The sequence below is a fragment of the Protomyctophum bolini genome, assembly GCF_963924005.1.
Source record: "Protomyctophum bolini genome assembly, chromosome: 24".
NCBI lineage: Eukaryota > Metazoa > Chordata > Actinopteri > Myctophiformes > Myctophidae > Protomyctophum > Protomyctophum bolini.
This window is the reverse complement of record NC_137885.1, coordinates 26,202,607-26,221,840: the sequence shown is the minus strand read 5'-3', so window position 1 is coordinate 26,221,840 and position 19,234 is coordinate 26,202,607. Positions and strand designations below refer to the sequence as shown.

At 45.4% G+C, this 19,234-nt stretch overlaps 1 protein-coding gene across 1 annotated transcript in view; it reads right to left on the bottom strand.

Moving 5' to 3' along the window:
• Positions 1-18,256, bottom strand: part of LOC308311613 (uncharacterized protein) — an 18,397-nt gene extending 141 nt beyond the window's left edge. The window contains exons 1-8 of the mRNA XM_080758364.1: positions 18,191-18,256; positions 6,001-6,058; positions 5,544-5,562; positions 3,447-3,527; positions 1,976-2,028; positions 1,599-1,881; positions 1,307-1,351; positions 1-367 (exon numbers count right to left, since the gene is read on the bottom strand). The exon at positions 1-367 is cut by the window's left edge and continues 141 nt beyond it. Of these exons, the coding sequence (XP_080614490.1) occupies positions 297-367; positions 1,307-1,351; positions 1,599-1,881; positions 1,976-2,028; positions 3,447-3,527; positions 5,544-5,562; positions 6,001-6,024 (576 nt within the window). The 5' untranslated portion in view covers positions 6,025-6,058; positions 18,191-18,256 and the 3' untranslated portion in view covers positions 1-296. The remainder of the gene's footprint in view (positions 368-1,306; positions 1,352-1,598; positions 1,882-1,975; positions 2,029-3,446; positions 3,528-5,543; positions 5,563-6,000; positions 6,059-18,190) is intronic.
• Between the last annotated feature and the right edge of the window lie 978 nt (positions 18,257-19,234).

Sequence of the window (19,234 nt, the reverse complement as noted above, 5' to 3'; positions counted from 1 at the left end):
GTTGAACTGAAGTTGTTGCTATATTAATTTAACTCATTCACTGCTGTCTGCCAAGGACAACGTTTTCTCTTTTTTCGAGCCCCTCCTATACTCTCTCACGGGCAAGAAAGAACTTGTCATCATTAAAGGCAATCTCAATGCAGTGAGATTCTGGAGCCAGTGGCGATCCCATATCTTCATAATCTGGGACCTAACGCCATCCTCCAGGGTGACAACGCTCACCCCATAGAGCCAGGAACACAGAGTACCTCCAACATGTAGGACAGGAGAGGATGGAATGGCCGTGAGTCCAGACCTCAACCCACTTCAACACTTGTGGGATCAGCTTGAGCGTGCTGCGACCAACAGAACCAAGTGTTGTTTTTTCCTTATTAGAAACAAAAGTTCAAAGTAAGAACTACTTTTTAAGAATTAATTTGGACATATTGTAAACGTTTTCACTTGTTTAATCCCAAAGGGGATTTATCTTTCTTTGTTTAAAAGCATCCCTGGCCAGACAAATATGCCTTAAAACACTATACTTGCCCTCTATATCTAAAAAAATAAAAACACCTTATATCTCTATATAAATAGAGAATCTTTCACTCAATAGGAACTGCTCCTGTCCAAGTTGAGGATGTCATATGACATACTGTATGTCCATGTGTGGTCCAGCCCCAGGGAATGTATGGAATGCACATGCTAATAAAAAAATATTTTAATATTGCTTTGATGCTCATATTATTCTTAGGAAGTATTAAGTTGTTGTATTAGCATATGCATTCCATATAGGGCTGGACCACACATGGACATATCATCAACCTGCGATGGGAGCAGTCCCTATTGATTGAAAGATTCTCTCTTTATGAAAGAAATAAAATGTTTAAAAGAAAAAAATGTATTCATAGAGGGCAAGTATAACTTATTAGCCAGGGATCCTTAAGGTTTGGAATTTATTCCAATAGGAAAACTCACATTTGTTTGCATTTTAAAAAAGCATATTTTGACAATGTATTTGTTTTACAAATCGAAATCGAAATTGAGGTTTCAGAGAAAATAATCAAGGTTATTTTTTTTAGGCAAAATCGTGCAGCCCTAACAGATGGTATTAGTAGGCCTAGTAGTAAATGGAGGCTATAAACACAGTGTACAGGACTGCATTTATTCTCAGAGGCTCCCTCTATGATTGCTGCCAATTAATCCTTCTACTAAACAGTTAGGAATCCTAAGCTAAGTATGTCCTTCTAGAAGTAGTGTTAGTGAACACAACTAAATATCTTTGTCTAACTGTGAGGCACGCACGCACGCTCACACGCACTCAACTTACTTCTCAGTTTGGCAGCTCTCTCTCGTCTTGCATTCTCTTCTAAAGCTAAGATGTGAGACAGTGATTGGTTAGAGTGGAGACACATCATCATATTGGGTCCGTGTGTGTGTGTGTGTGTGTGTGTGTGTGTGTGTGTGTGTGTGTGTGTGTGTGTGTGTGTGTGTGTGTGTGTTACATTAGACATTAATATAAACTTTTCATGCTTTCAATGAATTATGCAGTCAAACAAAGTAGACGTTACATCCACCTGGCACAACAAATACAATTAAGCGTCTTTTCTTTACATTCTTACCTGGCAAAATAGAATGATTCCATGCCTTGAGTCGTGGATACGTGACGAGAATCTCTGAATCCTGGAGAAGTGTAAGGAACTGAGATGAAGTTCCCTCTCCTCTACTAATCACTGTATCAATAAGCTCAATACAAACATCTTCTGGCTGCGCTGTATGCTTCAGTTTATTATAAACTCTGTCATCAATAATTCCCTCACACTGAGCATGCTGTAGAATGAGGAGATCTGATCTGAGACACTTGATCAGTTTCATCTTGTTGGCCACCAATATGTCCACAGAGCCCTATAGGATGAGTAGCAGGTGGTATTATTTTCAATATCCAAATTAATTGTATTAATGAACCTTATTTTGAGCTGCTATTTGCCAGTAAACCAACCTGTAGAGGATCTCCGTGAGAGGAAGCCATGGTCTTCTCTGGATGAGGCACAGCTGTTGAACAAAGGAGAAATGTAACCTTTTCTCATTGGAAGGAGTGTAAACTCCACCTCATTGGACAGAACTCACTGAGTCTAAATGTTGTGTGTAAACTCCACCTCAATGGACAGAACTCACTGGGTCTAAATGTGTGTAAACTCCACATCAATGGACAGAACTCACTGGGTCTAAATGTTGCGTGTAAACTCCACATCAATGGACAGAACTCACTGGGTCTAAATGTGTGTAAACTCCACATCAATGGACAGAACTCACTGGGTCTAAATGTGTGTAAACTCCACATCAATGGACAGAACTAACTGGGTCTAAATGTGTGTAAACTCCACATCAATGGACAGAACTCACTGGGTCTAAATGTTGCGTGTAAACTCCACATCAATGGACAGAACTAACTGGGTCTAAATGTGTGTAAACTCCACATCAATGGACAGAACTAACTGGGTCTAAATGTGTGTAAACTCCACCTCAATGGACAGAACTAACTGGGTCTAAATGTGTGTAAACTCCACCTCAATGGACAGAACTAACTGGGTCTAAATGTGTGTAAACTCCACATCAATGGACAGAACTAACTGGGTCTAAATGTGTGTAAACTCCACCTCAATGGACAGAACTAACTGGGTCTAAATGTGTGTAAACTCCACCTCATTGGACAGAACTCACTGGGTCTAAATGTTGCGTGTAAACTCCACATCAATGGACAGAACTAACTGGGTCTAAATGTGTGTAAACTCCACATCAATGGACAGAACTAACTGGGTCTAAATGTTGTGTAAACTCCACCTCAATGGACAGAACTCACTGGGTCTAAATGTGTGTAAACTCCACATCAATGGACAGAACTCACTGGGTCTAAATGTGTGTAAACTCCACCTCAATGGACAGAACTAACTGGGTCTAAATGTGTGTAAACTCCACATCAATGGACAGAACTCACTGGGTCTAAATGTGTGTAAACTCCACCTCATTGGACAGAACTCACTGGGTCTAAATGTGTGTAAACTCCACCTCAATGGACAGAACTAACTGGGTCTAAATGTTGTGTGTAAACTCCACATCAATGGACAGAACTAACTGGGTCTAAATGTTGTGTGTAAACTCCACATCAATGGACAGAACTCACTGGGTCTAAATGTGTGTAAACTCCACCTCATTGGACAGAACTCACTGGGTCTAAATGTTGTGTGTAAACTCCACATCAATGGACAGAACACACTTGTCCTCATTCACAAAGGAGAAATACGCCAGAGTGTAAAGGTGATGCGTATTGATATCGTATTAATCCGAACGTTGAAGCTACGAATTTGCTATGAACACACACACACACACACACACACACACACACACACACACACACACACACACACACACACACACACACACACACACACACACACACACAGTCAGCTCACCTTCAGCTGCTCCTGTAGACTTTGCACTTGACATTGGTGGGTCAGCGGCTGTAGCTGCATGCTGGTCTGACACAACTACTGCTGTTTCAGAAGAGACAAAAGTTCAAAGTAAGAGCTTGAACAGATCTACAAGCTCACAATATTAAATATAAAAGGTTTTAAAGTTAAATCTGACTTCCCTAAGCCTGCAGTGCAGACACCCTGTTACATGTATTTTTCAGAATGGACAAAATCATCATACTATAATTCTAACAATGTCTGTCTGTCTGTCAGAAACACCGCCGCATCTCCTCATTGCCTGCACCAATCACTCCCACTTTTCACACAGGCATTGACCATATGAATATGGAGCCCTTTTTTCGATTTGACACATTAATGATTAATAATGAATTTATTAGTGAATAAAAACGCAGACTTAAACCACCCCACCCTGTGTGTGTGTGTGTGTGTGTGTGTGTGTGTGTGTGTGTGTGCGCACAGCGGTTTATCCGTTTATTTATCCGTGGTCTATCTCCGACCGAGCCACACTATTAGCACACATCTCTCCATGCCAGGTCACATCATATAAGACATCTATCAATAGAGAAAATAATCAGTTTATAAGACCTTATCAGCTCACCTTTAGCTCGGCCTCTCAGTCTGCTCTGTTTGAAGAACAAACGAAAAGAAAAACGTCTTCGTGGAGGGGAGGGGGGGCTTTCTATTCATAGAGTCAATAATCAATTTATAAGACATCTATTCATAGTCAATAATCAGTTTATAAGACATCTATTCATAGAGACATTAATCAGTTTATAAGACATCTATTCATAGAGACAATAATCAGTTTATAAGACATCTATTCATAGTCAATAATCAGTTTATAAGACATCTATTCATAGAGAAAATAATCAGTTCATAAGACATCTATTCATAGAGACAATAATCAGTTTATAAAACATCTATTCATAGAGACAATAATCAGTTTATAAGACATCTATTCATAGTCAATAATCAGTTTATAAGACATCTATTCATAGAGACAATAATCAGTTCATAAGACATCTATTCATAGAGTCAATAATCAGTTTATAAGACATCTATTCATAGAGACAATAATCAGTTTATAAGACATCTATTCATAGAGACAATAATCAGTTTATAAGACATCTATTCATAGAGAAAATAATCAGTTCATAAGACATCTATTCATAGAGACAATAATCAGTTTATAAGACATCTATTCATAGAGACATTAATCAGTTTATAAGACATCTATTCATAGAGAAAATAATCAGTTTATAAAACATCTATTCATAGAGACATTAATCAGTTTATAAAACATCTATTCATAGAGACAATAATCAGTTTATAAAACATCTATTCATAGAGAAAATAATCAGTTCATAAGACATCTATTCATAGAGACATTAATCAGTTTATAAGACATCTATTCATAGAGACATTAATCAGTTTATAAGACATCTATTCATAGAGAAAATAATCAGTTCATAAGACATCTATTCATAGAGACATTAATCAGTTTATAAGACATCTATTCATAGAGACATTAATCAGTTTATAAGACATCTATTCATAGAGACATTAATCAGTTTATAAGACATCTATTCATAGAGACATTAATCAGTTTATAAGACATCTATTCATAGTCAATAATCAGTTTATAAGACATCTATTCATAGAGAAAATAATCAGTTCATAAGACATCTATTCATAGAGACATTAATCAGTTTATAAAACATCTATTCATAGAGAAAATAATCAGTTTATAAAACATCTATTCATAGAGACATTAATCAGTTTATAAAACATCTATTCATAGAGACAATAATCAGTTTATAAAACATCTATTCATAGAGACAATAATCAGTTTATAAGACATCTATTCATAGTCAATAATCAGTTTATAAGACATCTATTCATAGTCAATAATCAGTTTATAAGACATCTATTCATAGTCAATAATCAGTTTATAAAACATCTATTCATAGAGTCAATAATCAGTTTATAAAACATCTATTCATAGAGTCAATAATCAGTTTATAAGACATCTATTCATAGAGAAAATAATCAGTTCATAAGACATTATCAGCTCACCTTCACCTGGAGCTTCATGCTGGAGATGAACATAGAAGAGAACAGATTAGATGAGACACACAAACAACTGAGGAGGCCTTTCTATTTTTTTGAGGGGCGCTGGCCCCTCCTATGTGTCCAGCTTTGAGGGTTTGTGTAAACACAAACATTGTGTAAACAACAAACATTGTGTAAACACAAACATTGGGTCGTCCACTCACAGTTAACAGTCTTTGTATTGAGTTTGTGCTTGAAATGTACTGTCATTCTGCACACTGTTAATAAATATTTAAATCAATCAATCAATCAATCAATCAAAGCGGAGGGAGTCCGAGGGACTCGGGGAAGCCACACATAACAAATAATAGGCTATATATTCGGAATGCCGGGGTGTTAGAGAAAAGGGTAAAACCCCGCCATTCCGAAACATGGGAGTGAACCTTCGGAATAGCGGTGTTTGGGAATGGAGGGGTTGTACCCGTCTGCCTGGGAGGTTCCCCATGTTGACGTCGTCCTTGTTGCTTCTTCTTACAGTTCTGGTGACAAAATGACAACAACAGTGACGTTTATGCAAATTGGGTTGATGTAGATGTAACAAACGTAGTTTGTGCATACACGAGTGCATACACGCTCGCACACGCGCACACACGCACAGGCACACACACACTTCATGTAAATAATGTATTTCTTGTTTTTGTTTTTGTTATTTTCCATACCTATGTTTGATTACTTTGTCTTAATATTTGTATATTACGATTTGTTAAATTGTATATTAACTTTGGTGAGAACCACATATAAGCCCTCCCTGGGTTTCTTTTCTCACCTGCACACACTTATTTTATTGATGTTACCTTTTTGTACTGTTTTTATTGTGCGAAATAAACTAAACTAAATAAACTAAACTAAACGTGATCTTGCGTTGTGTTATGAAGCACCATAGACCAGGATCTCAGCAGTGAGTAGATTTATTCTGTATACAAAAGACAATGAGGCAATCACTGCTCTGCTCTGACTCGTATGTTTTCCACAATACATTTGCTGGAAATAAAGCAGATCTGCAGTACCATGAAAACACAGTATGTGTCTTAACAACTTTGGGTACATAATTATATGTATCAATATTATATTACACAATTGTAATTGAAAATAATAAAATAATCTGCAGAGCAAAAATAAACACAACCTACCGATTTCAAAGCCAATACGAAATAGGTAGGTATGGGTTACGTAATTTCACAGAAAGTCACACAGAACACTGGATCACAATACAATATAATGCCTGGGCAAGTGGAAGCACGTTACGGTAGGAATGAGACCGGGTTGGTTCTGTTCAGCGCTATCCAATGGCAGTGTTATTATGGGCTGTTTTTCTGCTGTGTTTCATTTCCCTATAATATCGGTTCACTAGTTGGAATAAACACACCAATGTGGAAAGGTTTAAAGGTTTTATTGAATGAGAGAATGAAGTGATGAGGAGAAGAGTGATGAGGAGGAGAGCGAGGCGTGGGTTCCGGGGGGGTTCGCCGACCCTGAAGTCTTTGGGGAGGGGGTCGTGTGGCGGTCATTCCGCGGTACACGTGGGGGCGTGACCGCGTGTCGGTCAGCCCGCGGTACGCTTGGAGGCGTGATCCCCCGTGGGAACTGTGAGGAGGTGAGGAGAGAAGGAGATGGAGCAGTGGAGATGCTGCTGGTCTTGAGGTGGTGATGGGGATGGTGGCGGGATACGAGAAGCATAGAGGATGCTGGGTTGTCTGGGGCGGGTATAAGTAGGCTCAGGTAGATTGTCATGGAGGGCGGAGGATGGCGTGAAAGTATGGTCATGGTGTGTTAACTCCGCCTCCTGAACATCAGTTGTTCCAACTCCATTTCACTAGTTGGAATAAACACACCAATGTGGAAAGGTTTAAAGGTTTTATTGAATGAGAGAATGAAGTGATGAGGAGAAGAGTGATGAGGAGGAGAGCGAGGCGTGGGTTCCGGGGGGGTTCGCCGACCCTGAAGTCTTTGGGGAGGGGGTCGTGTGGCGGTCATTCCGCGGTACACGTGGGGGCGTGACCGCGTGTCGGTCAGCCCGCGGTACGCTTGGAGGCGTGATCCCCAAAAGGACTACGGGGGCGACCACTAGGCCAGGGAGTTGTGGGCCTGCTTGATGTCGTGGAGGGAGGAGCGGATGAAGGTCAGGTATGCCTGGGATGACCATCTGCCTAGTAAGCGGACGGTGTGGTCCTGGAGGCCTCGGCTGGCAGCTGTGGAGGCGGCGCCGATGCGGAAGGAGTGGCCGGAAAAGTTTTCCGCGGGGTAGCCTGAGATGGTGAGGATTTGGCGGAGGTGGAGGAGGAACCAGCCGCGGGTGGCGACGGTTCCGTGTTCGTCGGTGAAGAGGGGGTCCGGGGGGAGAGCGTGCTGAGATTGTCTGAAGCGGACGTGGTTGGCCAGGGATTCGAAGGGACTGGTGGGAGAGTTGAGGCGGAAAAGGTAGATGGGAATTGGGCGATGCTGGGAGGTCTTGCTTCGTTTCAGGGTGAAGACCAGTGTGTCGTGGTCGTGGGAGGTTATGTCGGAGAGGCAGGGGTGGATTGCGGGGTCGAAGTTCCGGTTGGCGGCTGTGAACTCCGAGCAGCGGAGGAAGCCGTAGAAGGCGAGGAGGAACATGGATTCGAGGGTGGAGTTGAGGGTTTGGTTGGCGTAGCCGGATCTGATGGTGTGGATGCAGGAGGCCAGGATCTCTATGGTGAGGGGGAGGCGCCGTGGAGGGAGCCGTGGTTCACGGCGCTGTAATCCTTTGAGTTGGAGAAGGATTTGGGGGTGCTGAGTGAATGGATGGGGTGAACCGGTTAGGAGTTTGGTGAAGAAACTGATCCCGCAGAGGTAGACACGGATTGTGGAGGAACGGGTGGAGAGGGCAGAGGCGCAGTGGCTGATGTAGGCGGAGAGGGAAAGGAGATCAAGGGAAGGGAAGGGTAGGTTGTGGCGGAGGTGGAAGGACTGAAAGTTGTTCCATGCTGTCCGGTAGGATGAGAGGGTGGAGTCTGCTATGCTCAGCAGAATGGATTGCTGGGACTGGAGGATGAGGTGGTGGAGAGGGTGCTCTAAGGGAAGGTGATGTCGGAAAATGGAGGGACCGGGACCGGAAGGGGATCGGAGTGAGGGGCCAAGGTCTTGAATTTCTGAATGAGAAAGCGAGAAAGGGAGTCGGCAATGGCGTTGTGGTGGCCGGGGACATGAGCAGCACGGAGGAGAAACTGGTGGGTGACTGAGAGCCAGGTTAGGCGGCGCAGGAGGGACATGAAGGTGAGGCGGACGGCGAAAAGTAGGAGTCCTGCCAGAAAACCCCAAAAAAAAAGTTTCAGCTGTCGGGGTGGAGGGGGAGGACTTTGAATGCTGCGGTGATGTCGGCTTTGGCCAGCTGGGCGCCTTGGCCGGCGAGACGGATGAGACGGATGAGTATTTTCGGGTGGCGATGCCGAGGGGGCTGATGCGGTAGATGGGGAATGGTGGGGTGGAGAATGGGCCGATCATGAAACCGCTTGTGACTTCTTTTGCGAGCAGGGTGGTGACGGAGTCGGGGTCGGTGATGGCGGACTGGAGGTTTTGGCGGGTGTGGCTGTTGGTGGGGAGGATGATGAGGCCGGGGGAGAAGCCGAAGTTCAGCCTCCGAGGAGGAAGCAGGCGGTTGCGGGGTCTGGGTGGCGTGAAAGTGCGGCGGCCAGGGCTGGGATGTTGATGGGGGTGGAGAGGTGCCGGGATGGTCAGCTCTGTTTGGCAGGATTAGTGGGGTGTTGGGGGCAGGTGATGCGGGCATGGGCGCCCCCGCAGTGGGTGCAGACGTGGAGCATCTTGCAGGAAGAAACAGGGCATCCTTTGGAATTGAAGTTATTGCAGATGGCTTGTGTGCCGCAGTAGAGGACTGGGCGGCCCAACCTGTCGGTGGTTTGGTTGGAAGCTGGGTATTGGGGGGGTCGTTGCGGGGGCGGGCCGGCAGTGATGGCGAGGAGGGAGGGAACGCTGGAAGCTGGTCTGGTGGTGGGATTGGTGGTGGGTTTGGCGGCGGCGTGGACCTGCTGGCTGGCGGCTGAGTACTGGCTGGCGGCGGAGGTGCGTGGGGCTGCGTGGATGCACTGGCTGGCGGGGTGGGTGGGGTTGCCGCACAGATTGCAGGCGATGGCAAGCCTTCCTGCGAAAATACGGCAATAGAGTTCTAGGTCCAGTTGGCCCCAGTAGGTGGCGGTGTTAAGTTGATTGAGCCTTGCTGCGGCGGTGGCGGAGAATTGGCGGTGGTACTCTAGGAAGAGTGAGCCGCCGAACCTCACTGCAAGGTCGAAAATGATGGTGAGGTAGTCGTCCAGCTCCTGGCGCCGGGCTGGGTAGGTGGAACAAATTACGTCTCTGAAGAGGGAAAAAGCCAGGCCGAACTCGGCGACAGTGAGGATGGCGGAGCGTGAAGGGGTGGGGTTGCGGAGTTGGATGGCGATGTCTCCGCATTCTATTATACGGGACTCGGAGTTGGTGGTGGAGGGGCGGAGGAGGGTGGCTAGGTCTATGTCGTTACCTAGGAGGATCTGGTTCCGGAGGGTGGTGCCGATGTTCTGAGGATTTCTTGCTGGGGCATTGGGCGGGATGGCTGCTGGGGTCGCTGTGGAGAGAGAGAAGTTGGGAGGACGGGGGGGGGGGAGGGGGTAGGAGGGGTCGGAAAGGACGCTGGGAGGTATCAGCGTGGGGTGGTAGGTGGCCGGGAGGGGCGGGTAGGCGGGTGAGGCCTGTGGGAAGGCGAGAGAGGCCAGAGGAAGGGTGGGCGGAGCCTGGGGGAGGGTGGCCGGGAGGGGAGGGTAGGCGGTTGAGGCCTGTGGGATGGCGAGAGAGGCGAGAGGAAGGGTGGGCAGAGCCTGGGGAGGGGGGGGCCGGGGAGGGCAGGTAGGCGGTTGAGGCCTGTGGGATGGCGAGAGAGGCCAGAGGAAGGGTGGGCAGAGCCTGGGGAGGGGGGGGCCGGGGAGGGCGGGTAGGCGGTTGAGGCCTGTGGGAAGGCGAGAGAGGCCAGAGGGAGGTTGGGAGCCTCGGCGGAGGCCTGAATCAACGCAGCCACGAGAGCTGCGATGGATGGAGGGCTGGGAGGAATTTGAGTGGGGGGAGGGGGGGGGGGATGGTGTGGCCTGCGCGGCGGCGGAGGTCAGGAGGGAAAGGAGGGACGTGAGGATGTGGGGGGCGGGCACAGGGGGGGTTTCACTGATTGGAGGAATTGTGATGGCGGGGGGGAGGGAGCTTGAGCTTGTTGGAATTGCGCTGTTTGGGGAAGGTGGAAAGAAATGAGGTAGGAATGGGGGGAATTAAAAGATTTCACTGCGGTCGCGACATGTGTAGGCACAATGCAAGGAATAAATGCATTCGCCATGTATCCGGAGGAAGTCTGATCCAATCACTTTTAGATTTCTCCAGTTTAATCCTGAGTTTAAGTTTTTTAGTGTTCAAGATCTAATTTTAGGCATGTTTAAGCCTCGAGGAAAATCCGTGTTGAGGTTCTTAATCCACTGTTTTTCATTAAAACGTCTTTGTCCTACTGTCCAGTTAGGATTGTGTTGAAGTCCAGCGCATTTTAGAGCTCCAATGCCGTGCGCCATAAAATGTTGCACCAATCTTGTGGTTGTCTTTTTGGCATTGTTAATATTGTATCTGTGTCGTCCCAGCCTAGTACCTATTGTTTTACCTGTCTCTCCGACATATTGTAAACCACATTTTTCACATGTGATTAAATAAATGCAGTTGCTGGTTCTGGCTGTTATTTGTTGTTTAATCTCCAAGACGCGTTTTGTGGTTCTATTTTTTACTAATTGTTTGGGTTTGAAGTATTCTGGTCCCTGGCGTGCTGGTGTGTTGATTTCTTTTAGCTTGCTGTGTACTAGATAATCTTTAAGGTTTTTATTTTTTCTGTAGGCCGATATAATTTTATAATCTTTTAGAAGATCGTCTGTTCGGTTCTCAAAATTCCTTTTTATTCTGTTGTTGGCTAGTGTGCTCTGTGTTGAATAACTGGTTATCAGGGCCAATTTGGGGCCTGTATCTCGCACTTTTATTTCTAAGAAGGTTTTTTGGGCTTTCCGGAGGAAGGTCCTAGTGTATCCTCTTAGTCTGAGGGCATTAAATAGAGTTTTACAAGCTATTTTGAAATCACTTCTTTGCGTGCAAATCCTATGGAATCTTAGTAGTTGTGATTTGACTATTCCTGTGTAGGAGTGTGTCGGGTGGAATGACGTTTTGTGTAATAGGGCGTGAGTGTCTGTTTCTTTAAAGAATACTTTTAAGTCTAGTTTCCCATTTGTGTTAAAGTTTGGGCCCTTGAAGATTGTTACATCAAGAAAGTCAATCCTTTCTGTGTGTGTCACATATTTTATCGTTATGGATCTATGATGGCTATTTAAAACATCAATAAATTCCTGGAATTCTTCTTGGCTATGTTCCCATATTCCAAATATATCATCTAGAAATCTATAGTAATGTGTCGGTTTAAATCTGCATTTTTCTAGTGCGGTCTGTTCCCATATGCTCATGTAAATGTTTGCATAAGATGGTGCAAATCTCTTTCCCATGGCCGTGCCTTTGATTTGTAAATAGAATTTGTTGTTAAAGGAAAAATCATTCTGGGTTAGATTTAAGTCTAGTAATTGGAGTATTTCCTCCTCTGGTCGACTTGTGTCTGGGTATTTACTAAAGACTTCCCTGACTGCTTGGAGTCCTGATTCTGTTTCAATGTTTGTGTAGAGGCTGTCTATATCTATTGAAAATAGAAGGGCCTCCTTTCCTACTTTAATAGCTTTAATTTTGTCCACAAAATCGTAAGTGTCTTTTATAAAACTGGGGTGTTTTATCGACAGTGGGTTCAGGAAATATTCAATAAACTCTGCTGTCTGATACGTCTCGCTGCCACAGTCCGACACAATTGGTCTCCCGGGTGGAATTTCATATGGTATTGTCCATGAATCCGGGCTTTTGTGTATTTTTGGTAAAAGATAAAATATCCTAGCCCGTGGGCTATCCTGTCCTATTAAGTATTGGTGTTGTTTGGCGTTTATGTGCCTTTTGTCCTTCAGACTGTTTATGATGGCTATGGCCTTCGTAGCTGTCTGCATGTAAATGGGTTGGTCTAATTGCCTATAATGGTCCTGATTGTTGAGCTGTCTCTCACCTTCTAAAAGGTATTGGTGTCGATCCATAATTACTATGCAGGAGCCTTTGTCTGCTGGTTTGATAATGATTTGTTTGTTGTTGATTAGTTCCCTAAGTGCCCTGGTTTGTTCTATTGTGAGATTATCTTTTTCCTTAATGTGTCCTGGTATGCGTGTTACCGTATTCATGTCCTTCTGCATCAGTCGTTTAAGACTGCTTGGGATTAAATTCTCAGACGGTTCCCAGCTTGATTTTGGTCGAAAAGGCAGTATCTCCGTTCCTTGGTCCATTCCAAAGTGTGTAGCTAGTTTCAATCTGCGGTGATACTGAGAAAGGTCTTTCTTTAACCTGTTGGTTTGTTGTTTATAGATATCCAGTGTCGGGACAAAGGAAAGTCCCTTTTCCAGCAGTTCGGTCTGGTGTTGATCTGGCTGGAAGTAATGGGACAGATTAATTATGTTTGACTTGCCCCCCCTCCTTTCTGGGTTTATGGGGTCTATAAGTTTAAACTAGTAAGCCAATTTACAAGCATTGCTTTGCCTGTCTCTGTTGTCCAATGTACGTTATCAGGAACCACTTTAAACTCCCTGTCATCCAATTTAGGGAGGTAATTATAGGTAACAATATTGCGATTTAGCTCTCTCATGTTATCCTTATCCCTTATTGAGAAATTAGTTGAGTAGTTGACTAAAGGGACATGGATACTTGCAGTTGGGAAGGCGTTCTGTGCTGCTGCGATGGCCTCTCTCAATGCCCTCTGCGCTTGTTTTGGAGCGTGGCCTCTCTCGTTTATCCCAACCGACAGGATGCAATAGGCTACAGTGGTGTTGCTCGGTATCCTCTCTAGTAGGGCCTTCGTATGTTGGAAGCCCATTCCTGGGTAGCAATCCACTTGCAGATCTGGTCGTGTCAGAGATGGAAGTTGGCTCATGTTTGAGTCTCCTATGATGAGGATGCTTTTCTTTGGGAATAGTCTCCAACGTTGGTTCTTCTTCCCGGTGTTGATGTGTTTGTAGACTTCCCCTGGGGTCCTTGGCTCGTCTATTTCTGGTTCATCTGTTTCCTTTTCTCGGTTCTCTCCTGGGTCTGTCCTGGTCCTCCTAGGGGCTGCTTCTGTGTCCTGGGTCCGGTCCTGTGTAGTCTTCTTCTTTGTTGGTTCCGTCCTGTTGTGGTCAGTCCTCTGGGGTTTTGGCGTGCCATTTGGATTGGCTCTCCTACTTCGTGTTTGCCTCTGCGGTGGGCTCTTCTGTGGTGGTAGGGTCAGGGAGGGGAACTCTACTTCCGATAGATCCGTTCTAGGGGGGACCTGTACTATGGTTGGTAGTATTGTCTTGGAAATAAGTATGGTGGGGAACATGGGGGGGGTCGAGGTCAGAGAGGGTGGGGAGAGAGGGGCAGTGGATACACAAGGGGGGGGGGTTTTTGGAGAACGATGGGGAGTGGACACAGGTATATCAGGATCAGAGGGAGGAGGAGGAGGGGGGGGTTGGGGTAAAGTGGGAATAGGCAGAGAGATAGTAGTAGATGGGGGGGGTTTTGGTAAAGTGGGAATAGGCAGAGAGACCGTAGTAGGAGGGGGGGGGTGGGGGTAAAGTGGGAATAGGCAGAGAGACAGTAGTAGGAGGGGGAGGGGTAGAAATGGCAGTTCTATTTGATCTGAGCTGTGTGATCATAAGTTGGGCTTTGTTTATCTCCAAATGTGTTAGTCTTTTCCCTAAGTTTTTTCTAGCCCATCTGATTGCTATGGTAAAGGCTTTTTTCTCCTCGTCCTCTGTTAAGTTATCTGTTAACTCTTGTTTGGTTGTGTTTAAGACTGTGGTGTAGTGTTCTTCTAAGGCTAAGATGGTTGTGTGACACCAGTGTCTGGATATCCCTTCGAGTAATAGGGTGGTTTTAGCCGTTGGTAGAGCTGGTTTTATCAAATTTATGAGTTCAAGGGTTTTCCTTGCTATACTCGCTGGTGGTCTGCTAGAAGAATTTACATTCTGCAGATGATGTGTACTTATGATCAATTTGTTCATGGTTCTGATGGCTTTTAATAAGTCACCTCTTTCTGTGTGGTGTGTGTGTGTGTAGGTATGTGTGTTGTATCTTACGGGACCCGATCGGGTCTGGTGTTGAGGTCTCTCTCCGGCTCTTGGGTGAGGTACTGACTGCTGGTTTTGCTGTCTCTTGTTCAACCAAGGTTGGTTCTGTCTCCGGAGGACCTGTGGTCTGTGGTCAGGCCGTTGGTTGTGTGGAATTCCCTGTGACTGGTGGGGAGATCTCTGTCTGGGTCTGTTCTTCAACCAGGGCTCCTCCAGTCTAGGGTGGAATTCTCGCCTGTCTTCCGGCGGTATGGTGTTGATTCTCTCCTGGTGATATGGCTGGTTTCCAGCCCATCGTCCCGGTGGAGGGTCTCGTCGGTGTGGCCCGTCCTCAGGCCATGTAACTTCCGTGGTTCTGCGGTGGTCTCTCCATTGGTTCTTCTGATGCATGCTATAGCTATTTCGGACTGGTATTGTCCTTCTTCAGGCAGGATTGATTCTGTTAGAAGAATGATTAGTTGTGCTGAAACCCTGGTTTATATGTGTTCCTAATGGTGGGCGTGACTGATAGTCTTTGGCCAATCAGCTTTGTTTGATAGGTGTGGCTTACTTAGCCATTGTTTCACTCTGTCCAATCAGAATCAATGGGTGTGTGTTCTATTGTTCTGGATTTTTTTCAGTTGTGGTTTGGTTTTAGTAGAGACCAAATGTCTCTAATGGAGAATCAGTAATAATTATAAAAGACTTATCTCCGGTTTCCAGGTACTAGCTCAGGGGGGAATTAAAAGATTTCAGTGCACTGTGCCTACACATGTCGCGACCGCAGGTCGCGACATGTGTAGGCACAATGCAAGGAATAAATGCATTCGCCATGTATCCGGAGGAAGTCTGATCCAATCACTTTTAGATTTCTCCAGTTTAATCCTGAGTTTAAGTTTTTTAGTGTTCAAGATCTAATTTTAGGCATGTTTAAGCCTCGAGGAAAATCCGTGTTGAGGTTCTTAATCCACTGTTTTTCATTAAAACGTCTTTGTCCTACTGTCCAGTTAGGATTGTGTTGAAGTCCAGCGCATTTTAGAGCTCCAATGCCGTGCGCCATAAAATGTTGCACCAATCTTGTGGTTGTCTTTTTGGCATTGTTAATATTGTATCTGTGTCGTCCCAGCCTAGTACCTATTGTTTTACCTGTCTCTCCGACATATTGTAAACCACATTTTTCACATGTGATTAAATAAATGCAGTTGCTGGTTCTGGCTGTTATTTGTTGTTTAATCTCCAAGACGCGTTTTGTGGTTCTATTTTTTACTAATTGTTTGGGTTTGAAGTATTCTGGTCCCTGGCGTGCTGGTGTGTTGATTTCTTTTAGCTTGCTGTGTACTAGATAATCTTTAAGGTTTTTATTTTTTCTGTAGGCCGATATAATTTTATAATCTTTTAGAAGATCGTCTGTTCGGTTCTCAAAATTCCTTTTTATTCTGTTGTTGGCTAGTGTGCTCTGTGTTGAATAACTGGTTATCAGGGCCAATTTGGGGCCTGTATCTCGCACTTTTATTTCTAAGAAGGTTTTTTGGGCTTTCCGGAGGAAGGTCCTAGTGTATCCTCTTAGTCTGAGGGCATTAAATAGAGTTTTACAAGCTATTTTGAAATCACTTCTTTGCGTGCAAATCCTATGGAATCTTAGTAGTTGTGATTTGACTATTCCTGTGTAGGAGTGTGTCGGGTGGAATGACGTTTTGTGTAATAGGGCGTGAGTGTCTGTTTCTTTAAAGAATACTTTTAAGTCTAGTTTCCCATTTGTGTTAAAGTTTGGGCCCTTGAAGATTGTTACATCAAGAAAGTCAATCCTTTCTGTGTGTGTCACATAAATGAGGTAGGAATGGGGGGAGGGGGGGGAGGGGGGGGGGGGGGGAGTTAGAGGAAGCCGGCGTTGGGTGACCGGCGTTGGGTGACCACACTATGTAACTTAATGCTTGGAAATCAATTATGATTAATTAATTCGAGCAGAAAGTAATCTGAATATAATGCAAGACGCCCAACGCGGGCAGTGTTGGGTAACTAACACTGCGTTACTCAATGCTTGTAAACTAACCAAGATCAATTAATTAAGCAGAAAGTAATCTGAATGTAATGCAAGACACCCAACACCGGGCAGTGTTGGGCAACCAACACCACGTAACTCAATGCTTGTAAATTGACCAAGTAATTAAACAAGCGGAAAGTAACTCAATATAATGTAAATACCCAACACTGGAGGTGGGGGGGGAGAGAGAGGTTGAGACGGCACGGGACCGCTTGGGCCGGCGGGTGACGTCATGGGTGGCGGCCGCGCTGGGAGCGCGCCTCGTGACGTCATCGGTGGGCGGGTTTGAGAGAGTTGAGGAAGTTGAGGGAGTTGTTGCGGTGTTGTTGTTGTCGTTGCTGTCCATGGTGCTGTCGCAGAAAAGTTTAAACAAGCCCGCCTTGTTGGTGGAGCGGATGAACGGGATGTTGAGCGTGCGTAGCTGTCTTTGGAGTCCTACGACGGTCCAGTCAGAGATGGAGGGTTGTGGCGGGCTTGGGTGGCTGGGTTGGTGCGAGGTGGCGGAGCTGCGAGCGGCGGTGTGTACGCGCCTGGAGCGCAGTGCCACCTGGGTGGGTGGAGGGAGGGTAGGTGCCGGTGGTTGGTGGCGAGACTCACGGCTCTTCCTTTTCTCGGAGCGGATTTTTCGGATTCGGTTCCGAATCCGGCTCCGGATCAGGCTGAGCCTGGATGGCTGGGAGGCGGCGGCCTCGGGAGCGGTGGTAGGACAGCTGTCATCGTTGCTGGATGAGGCAGTGTCGGGGATGGGCGTCGGATAGACCTCGGGGAGGTCGTCGTCCGAGGTGGAGTAGTCCATGGCAAGGTGAGCCGATGGTTGCTGGTTGCTGGTTTTGCTTGTTTGCTGTTTGCTTGTTCCTGCTTGTCTGTGTACGTGCGTTTTCGTGTGCGCGCATACGAGAAGCATAGAGGATGCTGGGTTGTCTGGGGCGGGTATAAGTAGGCTCAGGTAGATTGTCATGGAGGGCGGAGGATGGCGTGAAAGTATGGTCATGGTGTGTTAACTCCGCCTCCTGAACATCAGTTGTTCCAACTCCATGAAATGCGCCCATGCCAGACCATTATGGTCGGGCATGGGCGTGTGACGGGCTATAATCTACTTTCTTTGGAACTACACGCCTTGGGGTCATGTCCTCATCAAGCCCAGCTGATAGAAACCCTGGCTCTTCACTCCAGCCCTTTGCCATAGTTTGTCAGTTGCCCATCGGTATAAAGTCACTGTCACTGTGTCTCTGAGCTCCATGTTTTTTTGCTTGCGATCAACTTCAGTGTTCTACGACTGCTGGGGGTCTGACCTGGGGGTCAGTGTGTGTGCGCGTGTGTGTGCGTGCGCGTGCGTGCGTGCGTGCGTCCATATAGCAGCATGCTTAGCCTCCATTAATGAAACAGACATGATGAACAACACTTACCATTAATTAATCTTGGTGCTTTAATCCCATGTTGATAAAATATCAAGCAGTCCAGACTGTTCAGAGGCTGTGTGTCAGAGAGAGAGAGAGAGAGAGAGAGAGAGAGAGAGAGAGAGAGAGAGACAGAGAGAGAGACAGAGAGAGAGAGAGAGAGACAGAGAGAGAGACAGAGACACTGAGAGAGAGAGAGACAGAGACACTGAGAGAGAGAGAGAGAGAGAGAGAGAGAGAACCGTTTGTTTCCACAAGCCAAACAATGGGTGTGTCTCTAAAGCCACACTCCTGTGTTTTTATCACTAACATTAACACACTGGGTTTCTCTAAAGCCACACTTTAGTACAGGGGTTTTCAACTGATTATGAACCAGGGACCCCCACCCTGACTATAGAATCAACCTGGGGGATATTAAAATGAGGGGATATTAAAATTAATATCAAATTTGTTAATTTAAGGTGAATTAAATCAAGCCCTTAACAGTCAGTAATTTAATATATGCTAGTCGTTCAGAGCTATTCCTTTGCATGGTTGCCCTTACTCTGTTCTCTTAATTAAATTCATCTCGCAATTTTTTTCTACTCTGTCTGTGTCTCATAGGAGGGCTGTGGGCAGTTTGGAAACCGTCTTCCAGTGACATCATCGATGGGGAATACAAGCTAATATAGAAACTGTAGGCTTTCTAGTTCTGAAAAGTTGCAATGCGAAAATGGAAGCCATCGTTCTCACGATAATGAAAATCTAAAAGTTTTTGTAAAAAGATCTTGTTTAAAAAAAATATCTGCCTAATGATGATGTCACTGCGGAAGACGGTTTCTAAACTGCCCACAGCCGTAGAGTAGAAACAAAATCGTGCCATTTTATCATGATTATTAGTGAGGACCTGTTATATCAAGATAGGTTGAAAAGTGGTGAAGTGGTCCTTTAACCCATTCTGAACGGGAACCCATTATGGTGTTGGCATCATGTTATGCTTTAGCTATTGAAAAATAGCAGATCTACAAGCTCATAGCGCGCCACTACGAGCTTGTAGGTCTGCTATTTTTGAAA